This window comes from Puma concolor, chromosome C1, assembly GCF_028749965.1.
Source record: "Puma concolor isolate L17-30 chromosome C1, mPumCon1.1.hap2, whole genome shotgun sequence".
NCBI lineage: Eukaryota > Metazoa > Chordata > Mammalia > Carnivora > Felidae > Puma > Puma concolor.
The window spans coordinates 42,737,829-42,764,038 of record NC_141674.1 but is presented as its reverse complement, the minus strand read 5'-3'; the positions used below and the strand labels follow the sequence as shown (position 1 = coordinate 42,764,038).

General features: G+C 40.2%; 1 protein-coding gene across 2 annotated transcripts in view; it reads right to left on the bottom strand.

Moving 5' to 3' along the window:
* The window catches only part of ZYG11A (zyg-11 family member A, cell cycle regulator), a 76,967-nt gene extending 56,148 nt beyond the window's left edge, over positions 1 to 20,819 (bottom strand). The window contains exons 1-2 of one of the 2 annotated variants that reach the window (XM_025912162.2): positions 20,532 to 20,819; positions 6,593 to 6,758 (exon numbers count right to left, since the gene is read on the bottom strand). In XM_025912162.2, the coding sequence (XP_025767947.1) occupies positions 6,593 to 6,758; positions 20,532 to 20,621 (256 nt within the window). In that variant the 5' untranslated portion in view covers positions 20,622 to 20,819. The remainder of the gene's footprint in view (positions 1 to 6,592; positions 6,759 to 20,531) is intronic. The other variant, XM_086716993.1, reaches the window with a different exon arrangement.
* Between the last annotated feature and the right edge of the window lie 5,391 nt (positions 20,820 to 26,210).

The window sequence follows — 26,210 nt, the reverse complement described above, 5'->3', positions numbered from 1 at the left end:
AGAGCCTGCTTCAGATTCTGTGTCTGCCTCTCTCTCTGACCATCCCCCGTTCATCTCTGTCTCAAAAATAAATAAACATTAAAAATAATTTTTTTTAAAGTTTATATGGAGGGTGCCTGGGTGGCTCGGTTAAGCATCTGACTTCAGCTCAGGTCATGATCTCATGGTTAGTGGGTTCGAGCCCCACGTCAGGCTCTGCTGACAGCTCAGAGCCTAGAGCCTGCTTCGGATTCTGTGTCTCCCTCTCTCTCTGCCCCTCCCCTGCACAGGCTCTGTCTCTCTCAAAAATAAAATAAACATTAAAAAAAATTTTTAAGGGGCGCCTGGGTGGCGCAGTCGGTTAAGCGTCCGACTTCAGCCAGGTCACGATCTCGCGGTCCGTGAGTTTGAGCCCCGCGTCGGGCTCTGGGCTGATGGCTCAGAGCCTGGAGCCTGTTTCCGATTCTGTGTCTCCCTCTCTCTCTGCCCCTCCCCCGTTCATGCTCTGTCTCTCTCTGTCCCAAAAATAAATAAACGTTGAAAAAAAAAATTTTTTTTTTTAAATTTTTTTTAATAAATAAATAAAGTTTATATGGAAAGGCAAAAGACCTAGAATATCCAACATAATATTGAAAGAAAAGAACAAAGTTGGAGAGCTGACCCTACGTAACTTCAAGACTCACTATAAAGCTACAGTAATCAAGACAGTGTGGTACTGGTAAAAGAATAAAGATATTAACGGAACAGAAGAGAGAGCCCAGAAACAGACCCAATAAATACAGTCAACTGATCTTTGACTCCAAGAACCAAGACAATTCAATGGCAAATATATAATTTCTTCAACAAATGATGTTGGAACAAACGGACATCCACATGAAAAAACAGAAACAAAAAAACATGAATCTAGACACAGACCTAACTAATACGTTTCACAAAAATTAACTCAAAACAGGGGTGCCTGGATGGCTCAGTCAGTTGAGCATCTGACTCTTGATTTCGACTCGGGTCATGATCTTAGGGTCTGTGTATTCAAGCCCCGAGTTGGGCTCTGTACTGCCAGTTTGGAGTCTGCTTGGGATTCTCTGTCCCCCTGCCCCGCTCTCCTGCTCACGGAATCAAAAAATAAACAAACATTAAAATAAAAAGCATTAAAAAAATTAACTCAAAAACAGATCACACACCTAACTGTAAAACACAATACTACAAAACTCCTAGAATGTAACAGAAGAAAATCTATGGGTTTAATGGGTATAGTAATGCCTTTTTAGATACAACACCAAAGACACAATCCATGAAAAAAATTATTGATAAGCTGGACTTCATTAAAATTAAAATTGTGGGGCTCAGTCAATTGAGAGTCCAACTTCAGCTCAGGTCATAATGTCACAGTTCATGAGTTTGAGCCCCACATCGGACTCACTGCTTTCAGTGCAATGCCTGCTTCAGATCCTCTGGCCCCCTCTCTCTGCCCCATCCTCACTCACTCTCTTTCACCCAAAAATAAACATTTAGAAGTATAATAAAACAAAATTTGATTTAACTTAATTCAAATAAAATTAAAATCATATGTTCTGTGAAAGAGAATGTCCAAATAATTAAAAGACAAGCCAGACTGGGAGAAAATAATTGCAAAAGGCAAATCGGATAAATGACTTATCCAAAAACATATAAAGAACTCATGCGGCGCCTGGCTGGCTCAGTCATTTGAACATCCAACTTTGGCTCAGGTCATGATCTCATGGTTTGTGAGTTCAAGCGCCGCATGGGAGTCAGTGCGAAGCCTCTGTCTCCCTCTCTGCCCCTCCCCAACTCACATTAGTGTGTGCTCTCTCTCTCTCAAAAATAAACATTAAAAAAAAAGAACGCCTAACAATAAGAAAACAAAAACAATAAGAAAACATTCGAATTAAAAAGTGGGCCAAAGACCGGAAAAGACCTCACCAAAGATGATATATAGATGGCAAATAAGCATATGGAAAAGATGCTCCACATCACATGTCATCAGGGAAATGCAAATTAAGACAACAGTGAGACAGCACTACACACTTATTAGAATGGCCAAAATCCAGAACACTGATAACACCAAAAGTTGGGCAGGATGTGAAGCAACAGGAGCTCTCATACACTGCTGGTGGGATGCAAAATGGTACAAAAGCCATTCTGGAAGATAGTTTGTCAGTGTCTTACAAAACTAAACATATTCTTACCATATGATCTAGCAATTACATTCCTTGTTACTTACCCAAAGGAGATGAAAACTTATGTCCACACAAAAACCTGCACAGAGATGTTTACAGCAGCTTTATTCAATAATTGCCAAAACTTGGAAGCAAGGCATCCTTGGGTAGGTAAATGAATAAACACTGGCACATCCAGACAATGGACTATTATTCAGCACTAAAAAGACATGAGCTATCAAGCTATAAAAAACATGGAGTGAAATGCATATTACTGAGTGAAAGAAGCCAATATGAAAAGGCTACATACCACAGGATTCCAAATATGCAGAACTATGGGGACAATATAAACATCAGTGATTGCCAGGCATGGGAGGAAGGTATGAACAGGCAGAGGACAGAGGACTTTTAGGACAGTGAAAATATTGTTTATGATATAATGATGGGTATGTCTTTATACTTTTGTCCAAACCCACAGGATACACAACACCAAGAGCAAACCCTAAACTAAAATATGGACTCTGGGTGACTATGAGGTGTCAAAGGTAGCGTCATCCTTGGTTAAAAAAAAAGTACTATTCTAATGAGTGACGTTGACAATAGGGGAGGCTATGCATGTGTGTACCCTCAATCTGGTTGTAAATCTAAAACTGCTCTAAAAAATAAAGTCTTACACACACACACACACAAAGATAGAGATATATACACATATAACATACATATTGCAAAATAATACGAGATAGCCTGTAGATCAAAAGAGGGGTAAAAACCCTATCAACCGATCACAATATATGGACCTCACCTAGATACTAATTCAAACAAAGGTTTTTAAAAGTTGTAAGACAATCAGTCAAAATGAACGCTCACTATCTGATATTAAAAAACGAATATTAAAATTTTAAGTGTTAAATTAAAATTACGGTTATGTATATACATTTTACAAGCCCCACTCCCCACCTACATTTACAGTTGAAATAACATAATACCTGGGATTTACTTCAAAATATCTGGGGGCAGGACAAAGGTGGGTAGGTGTGTGGATGATGCAAGATTGGCCATGAGTTGATAATTGTTTAGGTTGAATATACTGAGGTTTATTTACATTTTCTAGTTTTGTACATTTCAAAAAGAAAATCAACTGTATTTCTGTACACTAAAAATGAACAATCTAAAAATGAAATTAAGGGGCACCTGGGAGGCTCAGCTGGTTAAGCTCAATTTGGCTCAGGTCATGATCCCAGGGTCTGCCCCTTCTTCTCTGCCCCTCTCCCTCTCTCTCTCAAAAAAATAAATAAATATAAGTAAATAAATATGTAAATAACAAAAATGAAATTAAGAAAGCAATTCCACATAAAATAATATCAAAAGAATAAAATACTTAGAAATAAATTTAACAAAAGATGTGTAAACTTATATACATGAACTAGAAAACACTGTTCAAAGAAATGAAAGTCTAGTTTAATAGAAAGTTAACCCAAACTCATGAAGATTTCAAATGGTTAAGATGGCAAAACATTAGAAAATAATTCAAGATGATCTAAATAAACAGACATCATGTTCATCATCAGAAGACTTAATGCTGTTAAGATGGCAATGCTCTCCAAATTAACGTACCTATTTGATGCAATCCTTATTCAAATCCCAGCTGGATTCTTTGTAGAAACTGACCAACTGGTTCTAAACTTCATACGGAAATATAAAGGACCCAGAATAGCCAAAACAATCCTAAAAAGAGAATTCTCACTTTCGAATTTCAAAATTTACTACAAAGCAACAGCAATCAAGATAGGGTCATACAGACAAAGGATAGACATATTGCTTCGCAGAACAGAAATGAAGGTAAGAAATAAACACAATGCTCTGTGGTCATCTGATTTTTTAAAAGGGTGCCAACACCATTCAATAGTGAAAGAATAAACTTTTCAACAAATAGTGATGGGACAACTGTATAGGCACATGGAAAACATAAAGCTGGACTCTTACACTTCATGCCATATACAAAAATAAACTCAAAATGGACCAAAAACCTAAGAGTGTAGGAGTGAAAAAACCAACACTCTTAGAAGAAAATACAGGTATAATCTTTAGGACCTTGGATTTGGCAATGAATTTTTAGATATGATACCAAAAGCATAAGCCAGAAAAGAAATAGATAAATTGGACTTCATGAAAATTAAAACCATTTTTGGGGCACCTGAGTGGCTCAGTCGGTTAAGCATCCGACTTCGGCTCAGGTCATGACCTTGCAGCTTGTGAGTTTGAGCCCCGCGTTGGGCTCTGTGCTGACAGCTCAGAGCCTGGAGCCTGCTTTGGATTCTGTGTCTTCCTCTCTCTGCCTCTCCCCTGTTCGCACTCGTCTCTCTCTCAGAAATAAACATTAAAAAATTAAAACTAAGTCAAAACACACTATCAGCAAAGTGAAAAGAGAATTCATAGAATGGAAGAAAATAATTGCAACCATGTAACTGATAAGGGACTTGTAACAAGAAAATAAGACATGGGGATGTAATGTACAGCATAGGGAATATAGTCAGTAATATTGTAAAACCTTTGTATGGTTAACAGATGGTAACTAGATTTATCATGGTGATCATTTTTTTAAATTTCTGGGGCTCTGTGCTGACAGTGCTGAGCCTGCTTGGGATTTTCTATTTCTCCCTCTCTCTCTGCCCCTCCCTCTCTCTCTCTCAAAAATAAATAAACATTAAAAAAAAAAGTACTCGGCAATCACAAAGAATGAAATCTTCCCATTTGGAATTACGTGGATGGAACTAGAGGGTATTACACTAAAGTGAAATTAGCCAGAGAAAGACACATATCATATGATTTTACTCAAATGAGGAATTTAAGATACAAAACAGATGAACATAAGGGAAGGGAAGCAAAAATAATATAAAAACAGGGAGAGGGACAAAACATAAGAGACTCTTAAATATAGAGAACAAACAGAGGGTTGCTGGAGGGGTTGTGGGAGGGGGTGGGCTAAATGCAGGCATTAAGGAATCTACTCCTGAAATCATTGTTGCACTATATGCTAACTAACTTGGATGTAAACTAAAAAATTAATAATTTTTTTAAATTAAAAGAATAAGTAAATAAAAAGAAAAAAAAGAAAAAGAAAGAACTGGGCAAAGGATATCAATAGACATGTCTCCAAAGAAGATATAAAAGGCCACATATTATACAATTTGATTTATATTAAATGTTCAGGAAAAAAAAACAACAACACAGAAATAAAAAGTCTATGAGTAGTTGCTTAGGATTGGGGGATGGGTAAGGAGTTTCTTTTTGAGGTGACAAAAAAATGTTCTAAAACTGATTGTGATGACAGCCGCCCAAATCGCTAAAAACAAAAATAATAATACCATTGAACTGTACACTTTAAGTAGGTGAATTATATAGTATGTGAAACACATCTCAGTAATTTGTTACCAAAAGCCTTTATATTAAGAAAAAACTGATAAACATTTAAAAAAAAAAAGTGGAGATGCCTGGGTGGCTCAGTTGGTTAAGTGTCCCACCCTTTATTACAGCTCAGGTCATGATCTCATGGTTGTGAGTTCAAGCCCTACACTGGGTTCTGCACAGACTGTGTGGAGACTGCTTGAGATTCCCTCTTTCTCTGCGCGTCCCCCACTTGCACTGTCTCTCTCAAAATAAATAAACTTAAAAAAAAACAGTAACATGATAAATTAAACACCATTTAAAATGCTCAACATGATTACTCATTAGGGAAATGCAACAAAACCACAATAAATACTTCACATCCACCAGGAAGGCTGTAATCAAAAAGTAAAATAACAACTTTTGGTGAGGTTTTGAAAGCCTCACTACAAGGGGAAGTAAATGAAAAGATTTTTAAGTCTCGTATTCACAACGAAAAGAGTAGGAGACAAGACTATAGGAACAGCACTTCAAAAACTAGAGAGCAAACAGATGAGTGGGAACTTGGTTTAGTTCTCCATTGTCTTCACTCTGCTAAGCTAAGAGCAGGATAAACCTAGAAACAAGACAAATTTCCTGCAAGGGATCCCAGAAAGACTCTGAGATTCAAATCTCCACACAAATAAAATGGAAATTATTTCCCTATTTCCCATCCATTTGTTGTGAGGAGTAAAACAGGAACTGGATACGAAAGCACTCTTCAAATAGTAAAATGCTTTAAGAGTACAATATAAAGAAACCTTATAAAAAAAAATTAAATAGGGATACCTGGGTGACTCAGTTGGTTAAGTGTTCAACTCTTGATTTCGGATCAGGTCATGATCTTACAGTTCATGGGATCGAGCCCCACATGGGCTTGGCATTCTCTCTCTCCCCCTTCTCTCTCTGCCCCTCCCCCGTGCACTCATCCAAGAGTGCTCGCGAGTGCGCACTCTCTCTCAAAATAAAGAAATAAACTTTAAAAAATTAAAATAAAAGAGTGTTATTATTACCTTGCCATGTCATCACCCCAAGGAATCGATCAGCTACTTCCTGAGGGAAACTCCAATGCTCTGGAAGGCACAACGTTCCATCAGATCTTTCAGAACACAATTTCTCTAGGTTAGCAATCAGGAAGTTCAGGCAGATGTTGACCAAAGAGTAGGGAGATGCCTCCTCCTAGAAAACAAACTTTGTTAGAATACATCCAGAAAAACTCAGCACAGAAGTAGACCATGCAAAAGACATCAAACTAGTTGGTAAGGATATCTGAAGATACATTCTCCTTACCCTAGTAGTGACTTACATGACTTATATGTAACGAAACCACCTTATTCCAACTGTTAACTGAATGGAAGATTTTATCTATTTCTGTTGTATCTTGAAAAAAAAATAAGTTCTCTCAATCCTTCACTCATCACCTGTTGTGTGCCAGCCATTGAAAATACAGCAATGAGCAAAATATTATTTTAATCCTTTTGGAGCTAATAGTGGGGAACACAACCAAGAAATCTGACAATTTCAATGAAACACAAGGGTCAACTCAAACAGATATCACATGGTCATTCACTCAACAAATATTTATTACTCAGTGATTACTATGTCCCAGAGGATAGGCCTGTCTATTCTTATTTTTTTTAAGTGTATTTTTTTAAGTTTATTTATTTATTTTGAGAGAGACAGACTGCGAGCCAGGGAGGGGCAGAAAGAGAGGAAGAGAGAATCCCAAGCAGATTCTCCACCGGCAGCAAAGAGTCTGACGCGGGGCTCAGACTCACAAACCATGAAATCATGACCTAAACCAAAACCAAGAGTCAGACACTTAACTGACTGAGCCATGCAGGTGCCCCAGGCCTGCCTATTCTTACTCTCAAGTGTTCACAATGTAAAAGTGTGCTATACCAGGCTGCTGTAGAAGAGTAAGAACTGACAGTGAGGTGAGAGTAAAGAGGCATATGGTCTCTTTCTCCTCTAAGAGAAACTGGCATTTGTTTATCCAACAAATATTTGAAAGGCATGGCACTGTATCAGACATGAAGAGATAGACATAGGTCAAACAGAGGTTGTTACCTTTGTCAGAGGCTTCAACATGGAATAATTCCTTGACTTCCACACCACTTTCAAATGATTAAGTTCCTTCCATGATCCAAAGTAAAAATTACTCCTTTGCAAATACCCTCAACTCCTTATTCCCTCTCCAGACAAAACTCCATTCTTAGCAGAACTCTACTAACTAGTTTTTTGTGGCAACACACAGCAGCTAATCATCTATGGGAAGGAGGAAGATTCCCATAACATAGCATGTCACAGCAAATTCATAATCATTAACTTCAAATTAGCTCTCCGTAGCTCTGAGACAGTTGTCTGTCCGTAAGGTCTTCAAGACAGGGTACTCTCCCAACATCAGGCAAGAATTATTCCATGCCTTCTACTTATTCCTCAAATGCATTTTATGCTATCAGAATCTGACTCACTTCATGGAGAAAAATGAGGCCATCTCACCATCAAATTTAGCCGGAAAATGGATGCATCTTTCCTTTACTTTCCTCTTACATGGAAAATATTGGGGGGGGGCAGGGCACCTGGGTTAGGCATCCAACTCTTGATTTCAGCTCAGGTCATGATCTCATGGTTCCTGAGTTCAAGCTCCACTTGGGATTCTCTCTGCTCTTCCCTTGCTTGTGTGCGTTCTCTCTCAAAAATAAACTTTAAAAACAAAAACAAAGAAAATGTGTACCTCCTTGCAAAGCCCAACACTTCCACATGTGCTGACTGACTTCATCCCCCGTTGCCTTGGTCCCTCCTATCATTTCTTCATGCATACATCTTCAGAGTGTCCTCAAATGGATCATTCTTAACATATAATTTGTTCTGCTATATACCTTAAAAACAAAAACACCTTCTGCCAAAACCCACATTCTCTTCAGTTACTCCTCTTCAAAACTAAATTTCTCCAATAAGTTCACATGCTATCCAGTAGTCCCCCACTTATCCACGTATCCACAGAAGATGCGTTCCAAGACTCCCAGTGGATGCCTAAAACTGCCCACAGTATCAAACCCGATACAGACTGTTTTCTCCTCTACATACCTAAAATAAAGTTTAATTTATAAACTAGGCACAGTAAGAGATTAACAATATACTGTAATAAATTATATCAATGTTGTCTCTCAAAATATCTTAACTGTACTGTACTCATCCTTCTTGTGAGGATATGAAATGATAAAATGCCTACATGATGAAAAGCAGTGAGGTGAATGCCACAGGCAGTGTGAAGCAGCATTAGACTACTAATGATTTTCTGACAATATGCCAAGAGAAGATGACCTGAGGGGTGCCTGGGTGGCTCAGTTGGTTAAGTGTCCAACTTCGGCTCAGGTCATGATCTCATGGTCTGTGAGTTCAGGCCCCACGTGGGGCTCTGTGTTGACAGCTCAGAGCCTGGAGCCTGTGTCTCCTTCTCTCTCTGCCCCTCCTCTGCTCACATTCTCTCTCAAAAATAAATGAACGTGAGGGGCGCCTAGGTGGCGCAGTCGGTTAAGCGTCCGACTTCAGCCAGGTCACGATCTCGCGGTCCGTGAGTTCGAGCCCCGCGTCGGGCTCTGGGCTGATGGCTGGGAGCCTGGAGCCTGTTTCCGATTCTGTGTCTCCCTCTCTCTCTGCCCCTCCCCCGTTCATGCTCTGTCTCTCTCTGTCCCAAAAATAAATAAAAAACGTTGAAAAAATTAAAGTCTATAAAAATAAATGAACGTTAAAAAAATGAAATAAAATAAAAAAAACAATGACCTACTTCGGGACTACAGTTGATTTAGGGTAAGTGAAACCACAGAAAGTGAAACCTCAGATAAAGGGAGACTACTGTAATCACTTTCTTCCTATTCATTTGTGTTTTTTTTTTTTTTTTTAAATTGAGGTCTAATTTACATATAGCAAAAAAATTACTTTTTGGTGTACTTAGTTCCACAAATTTTAACAAATGCATAGTCATGTGCCACACCACCATAATAAACATAGAGAACAGTTCTATAATCCAAAAATTCCCATGTCCCTTTGTAGACAATCCCTCCCACCAACCCCAAGCAACCAAATCTGTGTTTGTCCCCAGAGTTCTCCCTTTTCCAAAATGTCATATAAATAGAATCATTCAATATGTAGGCCTTTTGAATCTGATTTCTTTCACTCCCCATAAAGCATTCAAGATTCTTCCATGTTGTGTTTTTGTAATTAGTTCCTTTTTTATTGCTGAGAAGTATTATACCGCATGTTCCACAATTTTATCATTAAGGGCATTTGTATTATTTAAAGTTTTAGACAGTTTTGAAGAAAGCTGCTATAAATATTCATGTAAGTTTATGTGAATCTGGGTTTCATTTTTTTGGGGTAGTTTCCTAGGAATGGGATTCCTGGGTCCCTGGGATTCCACACTTCCTACTAGTCTGTATTTAACTTTATATAAGAAAAGTGCCGGGGCGCCTGGGTGGCTCAGTCGGTTAAGCGTCCGACTCCAGCTCAGGTTACGATCTCACAGTCCGTGAGTTCGAGCCCCGCGTCGGGCTCTGGGCTGATGGCTCAGAGCCTGGAGCCTGCTTCCAATTCTGTGTCTCCCTCTCTCACTGCCCCTCCCCCGTTCATGCTCTGTCTCTCTCTGTCTCAAAAATAAATAAACGTTTAAAAAAAAAATTAAAAAAAGAAAAGTGCCAACCTGTTCTTGCCAAGTGGATCTACCATTTTGCATTCCCAAAATTTTAGTTGCTCCAACTCCCCAGGTCAGAATTCATGTCCAAAAGACTGAGGGAAGCAAAAAGATTCCCTGAAAGAGTCTCAGGAGACTTCTACTTAGGTCTTAAAAGCCAGAATTGGTTTACAGGCCCATGGGAAAATGGAGATTATACTTCATGTGGGTAATTTCCACACATCTATCTCCCAGGTCACTAGCTCTTTGTTTAGTGGTATATATTTCTTCATAGTCTAATTGTATATTGTTCTTTTTTCATGACTTATTTCATCTTTTATATCTTTACTTTTAAATATACTTATAGTGTTTTAATAATCCATTTCCTTAAGTTTCCTGGAATGTAATCCTGTTGTTGATTCTGTTGAATTTTACTCATGGAGATTCATGGTTCATAAATTAAGATTGTGAACGCACTTTTAATGGGATTTTATTTACTGGACTCCTATGAGGCCTGGGTAGAAGACATGTCACAGGGGCACCTGGGTAGCTCAGTTGGTTAAGCATATGACTCTTAATCTCCACTCAGGTCATGATCTCACAGTTCATGAGTTCAAACCCCACACTGGGCTCTGCACTGACAGTGTGGAGTCTACTTGGGATTCTGTCTCTCTCTCTCTCTTGCACTCTCTCTCAAAATAAATAAACTTAAAAGAAGAAGAAAAAAGATGTTCACATCAGAGAGATTCTGCAAAACTATGGTTACCCCAGGGGAATTACCAAGGCTCACCCTGATAATTTCTCAACTATAGATTTCCTGAACCAAGCAAGAAACCCTAAATGTGGGGCCCAGTCAGTTAAGTGTCCAACTCTCGATTTTGGTTCAGGTCATGATCTTGTGGTTCATGAGACTGAGCACCACATTGAGCTCTGTACTGACTGTGTGGAGCCTGCTTGGGAGTCTCTCTCTGCCCTTCCCAAGCTGTGCTGTCTCTCAGAATAAACAAACAAACAAAAAACCCTGAATGTGTGTGAAGACAAGCCTATGGTAGCAAATTTTTTTTTAATGTTTATTTATTTTTGAGAGAGAGAGACAGACAGTAACAGAGACACAATGCAAGCAGTAGAGAAGCAGAGAGGGAGACAAAATCCAAAGCAGGCTCCAGGCTCTGAGCTGTCAGCAGAGAGCCTGATGTTGGGCTCGAACTTAAAACCTTGAGATCATGGCCTGAGCCAAAGTCGAACGAATTAACTGACTGCGCCACCCAGGCGCCCTGCAAATTGTTTTTTTGTTTATTTATTTTTGAAAGAGAAAGAGCACAAGTGGGGAAAGAGGTACGGAGAGAGGGAGACACATAATCTGAAATAGGCTCCAGGCTCTGAGCTGTCAGCACAGAGCCTTATGCAGGGCTCGAACTCATCAACTGCGAGATTGTGACTTGAGCCAAAGCTTGATACCTGACTGAGCCACCCAGGCACCCAGTAGCAAATTTTAAAGAGGTATCTTTCTACTCAAAATCCACGCCAAAACTGACAGCATTCCCCATTTCCCTTTCCCATAAGCAAATTTTTTTAGATCTACCATTTCACTAAAGTAAAGCCAGCCTTTGTTAGCCCATATTAGTTTATATTATATATATAGTTATAGTTTACAGTATCCACTCAAATTCCCTCCCAGATTTTGGCAAAAGCCTAGCCTCCAATCCCAAGTTATTGATATTGGTAAATGTCAAAGATTTAGGGTCTGCTTACAGTGATGTTTCCCACTTTATCTGGATTAGGTGGGGGTGCTGGGGATTTCTCTTACTTTGCAAATGTTTGTAACATTTGATCCCAAATATTTAGTTTTAAGATTTTCTAACATTATTTGCCATATTACTACATGACAGCCCCATTTAAAAAATATAGCATAGTAGGGATGGCTGGGTGGCTCAGTCAGTCAAGCACTTAATCTGTTAAGCACTTAATCTGTTAATTTAATCAGTTAAGCACTGACTCTTAATCTCAGCTCAGGTCATGATCTCACATTTTGTTGGATTGAGCACAGCATAGGGCTCTGCACTAACAGCGAGGACCCTGCTTAGGATTCTCTCTCTCCTGCTCTCTCTTCCCCTCCCCTGTGCACTTGCTCTCACTCTTTCTCTCTCAAAATAAACATTTTTTAAAAAGAACAAAAATAAAAATATAGTATACTAAAGACTAAATCCACATAAAAGATATTTAGAAATTTATAAAACATTCAGGGGCACCTGGGTAGCTCAGTCGGTTAAATGACCAACTTCAGCTCAGGTCATGACCTCACAGTTTGTGGGTTCGAGCCCCACGTCAGGCTCTGTGCTGACAGCTCAGAGTCTGGAGCCTGCTTCGGATTCTGTATCTCCCTCTCCCTCTGCCCCTCACCTGCTCATGCTCTGTCTCTCTGTTTCTCAAAAATAAATAAACATTAAAAAAATTAAAGAAAATTTATAAAACATTTCAAATATAAAAATAAAATATAATATAAAGTATACTTTTAAAATACACTTTTGTATTTATCCCATAGCTTAAAATGAATATACCAGTATGTTTGCAGTCCCTTTCTGATGATATTTCCCATCCCTTCACCCAGAGGCAATCATTATCTTGTATACTATTTAGTTCTCCATGTCTGTAAACTTTATGTAAGCAGAATTGTACTACAGCACTTGCCACCTACCTCCTACCCAGACTCACTCCTTAATCTTCTCTACCCTGCTCTCTACTGGAATTAAGCAGATCTCCTGAACAGATTCCCTTGCCCTGCTGTCAGTTTGGTTCTGACAACATGAAACTCTCAAAGACAGAAGGGAGGTGAATGAAGTTAGAACATGTATTTGTTTCCTAGTGTGGCTAAAATTACCACAAAAAATGAGATGACTAACTCTGGAAAACAATATGGAGGTTCCTCAAAAAATTAAAAATAGAACTACCCTACGACCCGGCAATTGCACTACTAGGTATTTATCCAAGGGATACAGGTATGCTGTTTCAAAGGGGCACATGCACCCCGATGTTTATAGCAGCACTATCACCAATAGCCGAAGTATGGAAAGAGCCCAAATGTCCATCGATGGATGAATAGATAAAGAAGATTTGGTGTACACACACACACACACACACACACACACACACTGGACTATTAGTAGGCAATCAAAAAGAATGAAATCCTGCCATTTGCAACTACGTGGATGGAACTAGAGGGTATTATGCTAAGCAAAATTAGTCAGAGAAAGACAAAAATCATATGACTTCACTCATATGAGGACTTTAAGACACACAACAGATGAACACAAGGGAAGGGAAGCAAAAATAATATAAAAACAGGGAGGGGGACAAAACAGAGGAAACTCTTAAATATGGAGAACAAGCAGAGGGTTACTGGAGGGGTTGTGAGAGGGGGGATGGGCTAAATGGGTAAGAGGCATTAATCTACTCCTGAAATCATTGTTGCACTATATTACAACTAACCTGGATGTAAATTAAAAAAATAAATAAAGACTGAGGGAAAAAAAAATGAGATGGCTAAAAACAACAGAAATTTGTTCTCTCATAGTTCTGGAGAACAGAAGTCCAGAAAACAAGTCCCCTGAGAGCAGGCCATTCTCCTCTGAAGGCTCAAGGGAAAAACTGTTATCAGCTTGTAGAGGCTCCTGGCTCTCCCCAACTGAGGCAGCATAAATGATCTCTGTCTTCATCTTCACAAGGCCTTCCTCCCTGTGTCTCCAGGTCTCAAATCTCCCTCCATTCTCTCATAAAGATTCTACTAATCTCATCAAGATTCTTAACATTTGTTAAGACTTGTTAATGATTTGTTAAGGTTGCCTTGGGCTGTGTCCCCCAAATCACTCCTTTAAAATTAGCCCTCACTCCTTGCTATAGACTGTGTTCCTCAAAAATTCTTATGTTGAGGGGTGCCTGGGTGGCTCAGTCAGTGAAGTGTCCAACTCTTGATTTTGGCTCAGGTTATGAACTCAAGGTTTGTGAGTTTGAGCCCTACATCCAGCTCTGCACGGACAGTGCAAAGCCTGCTTGGGATTCTCTCTCTTTGCCCCTCCCCTGCTCTCTCTCTCTCTCAAAATAAATAAATAAGCATTAAAAAAATTTAATAAAACAAAATCTTTCCCAAAAAAGTACAATAGGGGGGAAAAACTAAGTACAATTAAAATAGCTTTCAGAAATAAAGCTGAAATAAAGATATTCTCAAACAAAAAGCAGAGAGAACTTGTTGCCAACCAATCTACACTATAAGAAAGGTTAAATGTTCTTTAAGCTGAAGAAAAAGGAAAGAAGATGAATATTTGGGATTTAAGAAAAAGGGAGTAATGGAAATGGAAACGTGGATAAAGAGAAAAACTTTTTTATTTCCTAATGTCTTTAAGAAATAACTGATCAGGGGCGCCTGGGTGGCGCAGTCGGTTAAGCGTCCGACTTCAGCCAGGTCACGATCTCACGGTCCGTGAGTTCGAGCCCCGCGTCAGGCTCTGGGCTGATGGCTCAGAGCCTGGAGCCTGTTTCCCATTCTGTGTCTCCCTCTCTCTCTGCCCCTCCCCCGTTCATGCTCTGTCTCTCTCTGTCCCAAAAATAAATAAACGTTGAAAAAAAAATTTAAAAAAAAAAAAAAAAAAAAAGAAATAACTGATCAAAGCAAAAATAAAGAAATAAATTGTGCAATTTATAACATGGAGAAGTAAGAGGTATATTATCTCACTAGCACCAAGGACAAAAGGGGAAAAAAAATCAAAGAATACTGTTTTAAGGTAAACTGCTATATTTAAAAAAAAAATTTTTTAACATTTATTCATTTTTGAGAGACAGAGCCTGAGTGGGAAAGGGGCAAAGAGAGGGAGACACAGAATCTGAAGCAGGTTCCAGGCTCCGAGTTGTCAGCACAGATGTGGGGCTCGAATTCACGAACAGTGAGATCATGACCTGAGCTGAAGTCGGATGCTTAACCAACTGAACCACCCAGGTGCCCCTAAACTGATATATTTTAAAGTAGAATGTGATCAAGTCAAATGTGTATTTTAAAACCCAGAGCTGTGACTCTCAAACTTCTTGGTCTTAGGACCACTTTATACTCTTAAAAACTGGATTCTATCTATCAACATGTTACTACATAAGTTAAAACTCAGAAATCTTTAAAACCTGTATTAATTCATTTAGAAATAAAAGAAGTTAAAAACCCGATTCCACGCTGGGGCACATGGGTGGCTCAGTCAGTTGAGCGTCCAACTTTGGCTCAGGTCATGATCTCACAGTTCACGGGTTCAAGCCCTACATCGGGCTCTGTGCTGACAGCTTGCTCAGAGCCTGGAGCCTGCTTTCAGATTCTGTGTCTCCTTCTCTCTCTGCCTCTCCCCTGCTCATGCTCTGTCTCTGTCTCTCAAAAATAAATAAATGTAAAAAAAAAAAGAAAATGGGGCCTTAGAGATCACAGAGGTCCTTAATCCACACTTTAAAAACTGCTACCTTTGAGTGACCATTAAAGACTGACAGAAGGGGGGAGGGGGGAAAGACTGGAAGAAGGTAAAGGAGAGAAGCAGAACTAGCAAGTCAATAGGAGAGATAAAATGAAACTTGAAAAAGTGTTCAAGTCAGGAAAGGAAGAAACAAAATGACAAACAGGACAAATAAAACACAAATAGCAACACAGCAGACTTTAAACCCAACAATTTTGATAATCACATTTACTCTGATTTAAAAGGCAGAATGTCAGACTGAATAAAAGACTTTTCTACAAGAGATGTGCTTTAAACATGAACAACCATACAGGATTGTCAAATACCAATCATAAGGAAAACGGAGTTAACTATATTAATGTCAGAAAAAGACTTCAAGGCGAGACTATTACCAGAATACATAAAGATAAAAGGATCAATTCATCAGGAAGACGTAATTCCTAAATGTATATGCACTTACTAACAGCTTCAAAATTCATGAAGCAAACTCAAAGAATAAAAAGAAAAATCCAGAGTTGGAAATGAACATTCATCTTCAAACAACTGATAAAAACCACGTAGCTGGAAAAGGAGTAAGAATATAGAAAATTAACATTATCAACCAACTTCACCTGACATTCATAGATAAAACCCATATATATTGCTGTACAATATATATCTTTAAGTGCACATAAGTGTGCACCAAGATAAATCATATCTGAGCCATAAAACGAATCTCAATAAATGTAAATGGATTAAGGGGCACCTGAGTGGCTCAGTCTGATGAGTGTCCAGCATCAGCTCAGGTCATGATTCTCACAGTTCCTGAGTTCAAGCCTCACCACTGTCAGTGCAAAGCCCACTTTGGATCCTCTGTCTCCCCACCCCTCTTTGCCCCTCCCATGCTGGTGCTCTCTGTCTCAAAAATAAATAAACATTTAAAATATATGTATACAAATGGATTAAAATCATAGAGTATGGTCTCTAACAATAATTATGTTTGAAGTCAATTTACAATTTTTTTTTTTAACGTTTATTTATTTTTGAGACAGAGCATGAACGGGGTAGGGTCAGAGAGAGGGAGACACAGAATCTGAAACAGGCTGATTTCAGATTCGGCCTGTTCTGAATCACAGAAGAGAGCTGTCAGCACAGAGCCCGACGCGGGGCTCGAACTCCCGGACCGCGAGATCATGACCTGAGCCGAAGTTGGCCGTTTAACCGACTGAGCCACCCAGGCGCCCCTCGTTTGAAGTCAATTAAAAAAAAAAAAAAAGATGTGTGGAGTGCCTGACTGGCTCAGTTGGTTGAGCACCCAACTCTTGATTTCAGCTCAGGTCCTAGAATCAAGCCACGTGAAGGACTCTGCACTGGGTGAGGGGCCTACTTGGGATTCTCTCTCCCTCTCCCCTCCCCCCCTTAAAAAAAAAAAAGATATGTTAAATATCCCCAACTATTTGGTAATGAAGCAATACATTTCTAAACATCCCATGGCTCAAAGAAGAAATCATAATGGAAATTAGAAAATATTGTGAACAATATACCAGAGTTTATGGGTATTAACCAAAGCACTATTGGAGGAAATGTTTGTATTAGAAACAAGATGTAAGGGTCGCCTGGGTGGCTCAGTCTGTGAAGTGTCCAACGTTGGCTCAGGTCCTGATCTTAAGGTTCATGAGTTCAAGCCCCACATCAGGCTCTTTGCTGACAATTCAGAGACTTGAGCCTGCTTCAGATTGTGTGTGTGTGTGTGTGTGTGTGTGTGTGTGTGTGTGTGTGTCTGTCTCTCTGCCCCTCCCCCACTCACGCTATGCCTCTCTCAAAAATAAATTTAAAAACATTTTAAAAAATTTAGAAACAACTTATAAATTTAATGCCCTAAGTTTCCACCTTAAAAAGATAGAGAGTAAGTTAAACCCAAAGATAAACATAAGAAATTATAAAGATACAAGCAGAAATAAGAGAAAACAGATGTGCAATGGATATAAATCAAAACCAAAAGTTCTTCAAAAAGACTAACAATTATTAAATCCCTAGATACAAAGACTAAGAGAAAGTAAAAAGAGAAAACACCAATACCAGGAACAAAAGAGGGAACATCATTACAGATCCTATAAGAATTAAAATGACAATAAAGGTATCCTATGAACAATTTTGCCAATAAATTTGGTAACTCAGATGAAATAGGCAAATTACTTAAGTAACTACAAAAACTGATAATCTATTAATAAGTGCATACATATTTAGGAATGTTATGACTCGATAAATTGATGCTTTTATAAAACATAAAATGAAGTATGTGAATAGCTCTCCCAAAGAAATTCGTTTCAGTGGCTTCACTGATGAGTGCTATTAAACATCTAAGGAAGAAATAATCTCAGGGTCATGAGTTTGAGCCCCATATCGAGGGCAGAGTTTACTCAAAAGAAATAATTAAATTTTTAAAAAGGCAAAAAATAATATCCTCCACAAACTCAAAAAATTGAATAGGAAAAAAAATTGAACAGGGAACAATCCCCAATTAATTTTTGAGGCCAGCATTATCGTGATACTAAAACTAGATAAAATATCTCTGGAGAGCGATCTCCCTCATAAACACGGGGCATACAAATACTTAACGAAATATCAGCAAATAAAATCCTGTGGTATATAAAAACAATACATCATGACCATGTGGGGTTTAGATGTAAATGTAAAGTTAAATTCACAATCTAGAAAGTCCACCACATTAACAGAAAAACAACAAAAACATATAATCTTAATAAATGCTGAAAAAGCACTCGACAAAATTCAACACACATTCATGATTTTAAAAATACTCCTGGCAAGGGCGCCTGGATGGCTCAGTCAGTTGAGCGTCCAACTTCGGCTCGGGTCACGATCGCTCAGGCTGTGAATTTGAGCCCTGCATCGGGCTCTGTGCTGACAGCTCAAAGCCTTGAGCCTGCTTCTGATTCTGTGTCTCCCTCTCTCTCCTGCCCCTCCCCCGCTCATGCTGTCTGTCTGTCTGTCTCTCTCTCTCTCTCTGTCAAAAATAAAAACATAAAAAAATATATTTTTTTTAAAATATACTCCTGGCAAACTAGGAATAGAAGAAAACATCCTTAACTTGATAAAGGGCATCTATGGAAAAACCTTTAACCAGTATCATACTTAAAGGTGAAAGATCTAGAATACAAAGATGTTTACTCTCACCACTTCAACATTTTACAAAGGTTTTAGAGAAAATACAATTTAGAAAAAGGAAATAAAAAGCATAGACTTAAAAAAAAGCATAGACTAAAAGGGAATAAAGTTAAGCTGTCTTTATTTGCAGATGACATAACTGTGACGAAAATCTTAAGAAATCTTTAAAAAAAAGTGAATCTAGCAAGATTGTAGGATACAAGAGCAATACACCAAAAAATTCTTTGCATTGTTTTTCAAAAATATTTTTACAGTATCAAAAATAGGGATGAATTTAACAAAATATGTCACAGACCTTTATTATCAAAAACTACAACACATTACTAAATAAAATTAAAGATGACATAAATGGGAAAATATATATAAGCGAAAATGTGTTAATTTTCAAGATTAATTGAAAATAAAATCTTACCAAGAAAACGAATGTCTGCAGTACACTATGGAACCAGGCAGAAAATGGGTTGGTTTGATTTCTAGGGAAAAATCTTGTTTCAATTCCAATTAGCGTCAACAAAAAATGTGCTTGAGATACTGTGCTATATAGTACATGCTTAAAAACCCAGCTTTTCTATTTGCTACAAACAAATTTACAAATTATATAGCAGCATTAAAAGTGAATCCAACAGAGTACAGAGAAGTACAGGACAGATCGTTGTAGGGCACAACAATCTTCCAACAAGGTATTGCACGTAAAGTACAACCTCAATGAAGGTTTCCTTTCCTCCATATTTTAGGTTGAGCCTTAAGTGGATTTTGAGTTGTAAGAGTCGTGGCCCTTGGGGCGTTGTAGAATGTGGAGTCTGACCCCAGAACACCCGAAGTCAAGTTCAGGTTCTTAAGCAAATCAACTAACCTTTAGAGTTCTCAACTGCCCTAGACTACAGAAAAATGGAGACTATCAATGCATACAAAAGACTAGAGATAACCGGATTACTCCAGAAACGCGATACTTAACACACAGCAGAAAATACACTCTCTTGGTTTGCATTTTCGTAGGTGTAGTTTAATAGGAATTCCGTGGAGGGAGGGCGGAAGGAGGTACACGTGAACTTAAAGAATTTCATGTCTTGGGGTTCTAGTCCCCCCACCCCCTCGCCGGACGCACGAGCGGCTTCCAGCTAGAGTTCCGGGGCACAGGCCTCGGGTACTAGGGACTGCTGGGTCACAGTCTCTATGGAGTACCACGTCCACAATGCACGTGGCAGTACGGTCGAGGTCGGGGGCATTTGGGTTCATTATGACAATAATAAGCGCCACCGTCAACTGCCGGCCAAGCCTAGAGAGTTTACGTCCGAGCTTACACCACTCAGCAAACGGCGGCTGCCTCCACAGATGAGAATCGCAGACCTGAAGAGGAGATGCCCTCGGGTCAGCCGGGGGGCGGGACTCGCCCTCGCCGAGCCTGAACGCTGCGGCGCCAGGTCAGAGCGCTCGGCCCAGAGGCTGGGACGCCCGGGACAGAAAACTCCCTTCCAGCGTGCACTTCCCCAGCGACGATAGGAGCCCAGCCTCGGCTCACTCTTCAGACTTTACCCCACGTCAGCCAAACGAACCAGCAAGTGCCTTCGCACAGTCCCCGACGACTCCCTGGCTAGCGCGGCGTCCCGCCGAGGTTCGCGTCCCCGCCCCGGTGCTCACCTGCACCACGCAGCAACCCAGGGCATCCTTCTGAGCGTCGGGAGGGACGATATTCCTGGGCGACAGGCCCGGGTGCAAGAAGTGAACCATGGCGACCCCCGTCGGCGGGGCTGCAGGAGAGAGCGAGCGTCGAGCGCGGACCCGGATCCCGCGAGAGAAGGGGGTCGAACCTCGCTGTGAGGCAGCTGAGGAGCGCCCGCTCCCGGGCAGCGCACGCAGCAATCACGCTGTTCCGTTCGGACCGCAGGGGTTTTGAAACGCCCGGCGTGACCACGCGCACGCGCCCGCCGCGGCCTCTCCCCCTCCCTCGGAGGCCGGACCGCCGCAGACCCCGCCCCCGGGGCCGGCCCGCCCCTCGCCTACCCGTGCCGACCACCACCCCACCCTATCAGGGCCCAACCGTCCTCCTTTGGGCACACCAACGCCACAGAGAGCGCTCACCCAACTCCTACTCACGCCTCTGAGACCAACTTGCCTTAAACCCACACCTCAGGGGTTGATACCTCACTCCTGTAGCCACTCTAGAGTATGCCCACTCTAGAGTATGCCTGTGAAATTGGAAAATAGAATATTTATTTATGTATTTTCAGTACTCTCTATACCCAACGTGGGGCTTCAGCTCAGGACCCAAGATTGAGAGTCCCATGGTCTACTGACTGAGTCAGGCAGGCACCCCTAGAATATATATATATCTATATATATAGATATAGATATATAGATATAAATACTTTAAAAAATATAGTTTTAAAGACCTTTCTCCTAAAACTGTGGTAACAACACCTCTCTTTTATCACTCTTCTCTGTTGATCCAACTCCTACCGACATTGAATGAATCAAGTATCAGAAACACTTCTGACTTCCTTTACTCAGCTTTCTTGTGACCTGCAAGGTACTAAGAAAATCCTTATAACCTGCTCCAAGAAAGAAACTCTGAAAGCAGTAAATTAGTACACTTCAGCTAATTTAAGTAAAAATATGTCTTGAAAAGGGTAGTTCTTAAGAGTATGAGCCTTAGATTTGAACCCTGGATTGGAATGCCTCCTCAGCTATCTACTAATTTGTGAACCTTGAGCAAAGTTCTTAATTTCTCTGAAGTTCAACATCCCCATCAGTAAAATGTGATAAGAATGTGTTAGCGCCCAGGGTTGGTGTGTAAAGATTAAATAAGATAACATACATAAAACTATGATAATGCTTGACACATAGCAAGTCCTTAATAAGTGGATTCAAAAGTTAGTTATTTTTCAAGTACAAATACTTTGCAAAATGCTTTCCTTTCACATTTATTCTTTTATTTAATCCTCATTAAAAAAAAAAATCTAGGGCTTCTGCATGGCTCAGTCCATTAACTGTCTGACTTCAGCTCAGGTCATGATTTCACTGCTTGTGAGCTTGAGCTCCCTGTCTGGCTCTGTGCTGACAGCTCAGAGCCTGGCGCCTGCTTTAGATTCTGTGTCTCCCTCTCTCTCTGCCCTTGCCCCCCCCCCCCCCCGTCTGTCTCTCTCAAAAATAAACAATAAACATTAAAAAGTTATTTACAGTAGGTATCTCCATTTTACCCACAGAGAAACTGAACACCTGAGAGATTGAATAGACAAGTTAAATTTTACCCACGTGATGAACAGAAAACCTGGGAATCAAAATCTAGTTTTCTAACTCCCAGTCCAGTCAATGTTGGGAGTTTATTTTCAGAGGACTATTATTTCATAACTTCTCTATCCTCCAACTTCCAACACCTCCTCCTCCAAACATATTCTCAGCTTCCTGTTTTACTGAAAAAAAGAAAAGCAATAAAATAAAATTTTAAAAAAGAGCATCCTAAGTTCTCACCATCAACAACTACCCACCTCTCTGTATGGGCAAACTGTCTTTGCCTTACTGCCTATTACTATCAACTATTTTGCTCTTACCTAAGGCCAGCTCCTGTATTTGGACTTGTCCACTAGATCTTATCCCCTCTTGCTTAGTCAAAGACATCACCCAGCAACCTCCTTTCTTTCTCCTGAATTATCATTTGTCCCCTTTCTTGGATCATTGACACCAGCACATAAACAAGCTGAGGGACACCTGACTGGCTCAGTGGGTGCAGCATGCTCCCACTTATGATCTTAGGGTTGTTAAGTTTGAGCCCCATGTTGGGTGCAGAGATTGCTTAAAAATAAAATATTTAAGGGACACCTGGGTGACTCAGTGGGTAAGCATTCAACCCTTGGTTTTGGCTCAGGTCATGATCTCATGGTTCATGGGCTCGAACTCCTGCTTAGGATTCTCTCTCCCTCTCTCTCTGCCCCTCCCTGGCTCTCTCTCCTTCTTTCTGAATAAATAAATAAATAAATAACTTCAAAAATAAAGTATTTTAAAAAATAAAAAATAAATTAAAAAAAAAGCCTATACTGGGGCGCATGGGTGGCTCAGTGGGTTGAGCGTCTGACTTCAGCTCAAGTCATGATCTCGCGGTCTGTGAGTTCGAACCCTGCATGGGGCTCTGTGCTGATGGCTCAGAGCCTGGAGCCTGCTTCGGATTCTGTGTCTCCCTCTCTCTCTGACCCTCCCCCACTCATGCTCTGTCTCTCTCTGTCAAAAATAAATTAAAAAAAAAAAAACATTAAAAAAAAAGCCTATACTCTTTCCATAATTAAAAACAAAAAAATACTTTTGACCTAATTATTCAGGTTGTAAAAGTCAAAAACAAATGGAGACCACCCTCAAAAATTCCCTGAACAGAAAAAACAGTTAGTTGTACAAAGTTTAATTTAATTTATCTTGCAAGGCTAACTTAACCTGGGCCATTTCTTGCTTATGCTTCTGAAAATAATAAGCAAAACTTAAACTGTTTCCTAAGGTTGGTATGAGGTAACCACTAATCAATTCCTTATCATTTAAGACAACTCTAATATTATAACCAACCACTGTGAAGAGTAATCACTGCTTTCTCACTATATAAGCTGCTTTATAACCCCTGAGCCTCATTCCATTTCTTGGTTTTGAGTGCTCTTGGTTTGCAGGGTTTTGGTGTGCACAAGAAACTTATACTAATCACTACTTGGGTAATTCATTGGTTTTTCTACTACTTTTAAACTTTTGACAACGTACTCCCCCCCATCTCTTCTACTCTGTTTACAGTAAAACCTCTCTAAAGTGTGGTCTGTACCTGGTGTCTCTTACCATTTTGTTTCACCCTGGCCACTCCACTAAACAGTTCTTGTCAAGTTGATAAATGCACTTTTCATTCTTCATCTTATTTGACTGTTCAGCAGCATTTGACCCAAGTGATTTCTTCTTCTCTAAAATACATTCACAAAAAATAATAAATAAATAAATAAATAAATAAATAAATAAATAAATAAATAAATAATACTTTCATTTAGCTTCCAGAATACATCTCTTCCCCTCCCACCCCCCCACCCCCCGCCCCCAACCTCTTTCTTCTTTCTTTCTCTTTTCCACCTACCTCACTGGCTGCTCCTTCTCATCCTCCTGATTCCTCATCACTCAGAATTCTACTTCTTGTGTATGCCAGGACTCAGTGCTTGTATACCTCTCCTCTATCCATTCTTTTACTTGTGGGGATTTTATCTAGTTTCATCACTTTGCAAGCAATCTATATGCTGATGTATCCCTATTTTTTATGTCTACCCCATGCCTCACTTTCGAACTTCAGACTCATACCCAGCTGTCTATTCAACATATAGACAACCTGGTTATATAAACAGCCTTAATGTGTCCAAAAGTAAACTCTTGATATCCTCCCCCTAACTTGCTTTTCTTGCCAGTCTTTTCTATTTCAGTATATGTGGCAATTTCTTCATTTTCAGTTGCTTATGAAATCTTGGAAATCATTTTTAACTCTTTTATTCTCTCTCCTTTTTTAAGAATAGGCTCTTGGTCCAACATTAGGGCTGAACTCATGACCCCAAGGTCAAGAGTCCCATGCTCTACCAACTGAGCCAGCCAAGTGCCCCCTTGTTTTTTATTCTTATATCACCTATCCTACCTTTTAAGAAACCCTTCGTTCTATCTTCAAAATATATCTAGAGATTATCTATGTTCTACCTCTTCCCTGGGCCAACGGCTTGTCATTGCCTGCTTGGATTTTTTTTAATTATTTTTTTAAATGTTTATTTATTTTTGACAGAGAGAGAGAGAGACAGAGCATGAATGGGGGAGGGTCAGGGAGAGAGGGAGACACAGAATCCGAAGCAGGCTCCAGGCTCTGAGCTGTCAGCACAGAGCCCGACACAGGGCTCAAACCCACAGACTGCAACATCCTGACCTGAGCTGAAGTCTGACACTCAACCAACTGAGCCACACAGGCACCCCCGCTTGGATTTTTACAAGATCTTCTTATCTGGTTTCTCAGCTTCTACCCTTGCTCCACTGAAATCTATTCTCAAAACAGGAGCTGGGGTGATCATTTTATTTTATTTTTTTAACGTTTATTTATTATTGAGAGGCAGAGAGACACAGAGTGTGAGCAGGGGAGGGGGCAGAGAGAGGGGGAGACACAGAATCCAAAGTAGGCTCCAGGCTCCGAGCTGTCAGCACAGAGCCCCACACGGGGCTTGAACTCACAAACCGTGAGATCATGACCTGAGCCAAAGTTGGTTGCCTAATCAACTGAGACACCCAGGTGTCCCATGGGGTGATCATTTTAAACGGTCATGTCACCCTTCTAAACAAAACTCTCCTATAACCTCCCATCTCATGAAGAATAAAAAAATTCTTAAAGATGGTGCTCTAACGGGAACAAAACATAAGAGACTCTTAAATATAGAGAGCGAACAGAGCATGCACCAGTGTGAGCAGGACAGGAGCAGAGAGAGTGGGAGAGAGAGAGAATCCCAGGCAGGTTCTGCACTGCTAGCACAGAGCCCAATGCCAGGCTCGAACTCACAAACCGTGAGATCATGAGCAGAAACCAAGTCGGAAGCTTAGCAAACTGAGCCACCCAGGCGCCCCCAGAAATGTACTTTTGCACACTTGTTGTTGTTCACTCTACCCCCTCCCCCCACCTAATTCCTATTGATCCTTTTAATCTCACTTAGATGTCAATTCCTCTACAAAGCCTTCACTGACATACCCTACTCTCTTCCTGCCAACTCTGAAGAAAAGGTAGGGAAGGATTGTGCAGATGTAGATAAACTGAGAAGTTTAAAGAAATTCAACTTCTCAGTGCACCTGGGTAGCTCAGTCAATTTGTAATGCCCCCGATTTCGAATCCGAGAGACCACCAAGGAGCCAATACCGATGCAAACGCACAAGGGTTTATTTGCAAGCTCGAGCTTGGGCCCAAGTATACCCGACACAGTGGAGCAGGGACTTGGACCCCTAGGTTAAGAGGCGTAGCAGTTTTATAGGGGCAGTGGCCAATGAGATTGTAACACACACAGAAAGTTGCATAGTCATGTTAGTCCACACGCAGGTGGCCAATTGAATTACAATTTACCCTATAGTAACTGTTTGAACTAGCCTATCACTCTGGTCAGAATTGGCACGCAAGTTTGGAGGGCAAAAGGCGGGGTTTACACTCTTTGGCAGTTAGGGGTTCCTCGTTCCTATTTGAGCTGGTTTCCAGTAAGGGTGTGCCCTGCGGCCTTGACTAGGGTGGGGGAGTGTCTTAAGCAATAAGTAGGTCATGTGGGGGTTATACATGGGATGGTGGGTGTAGCATAAAATGGA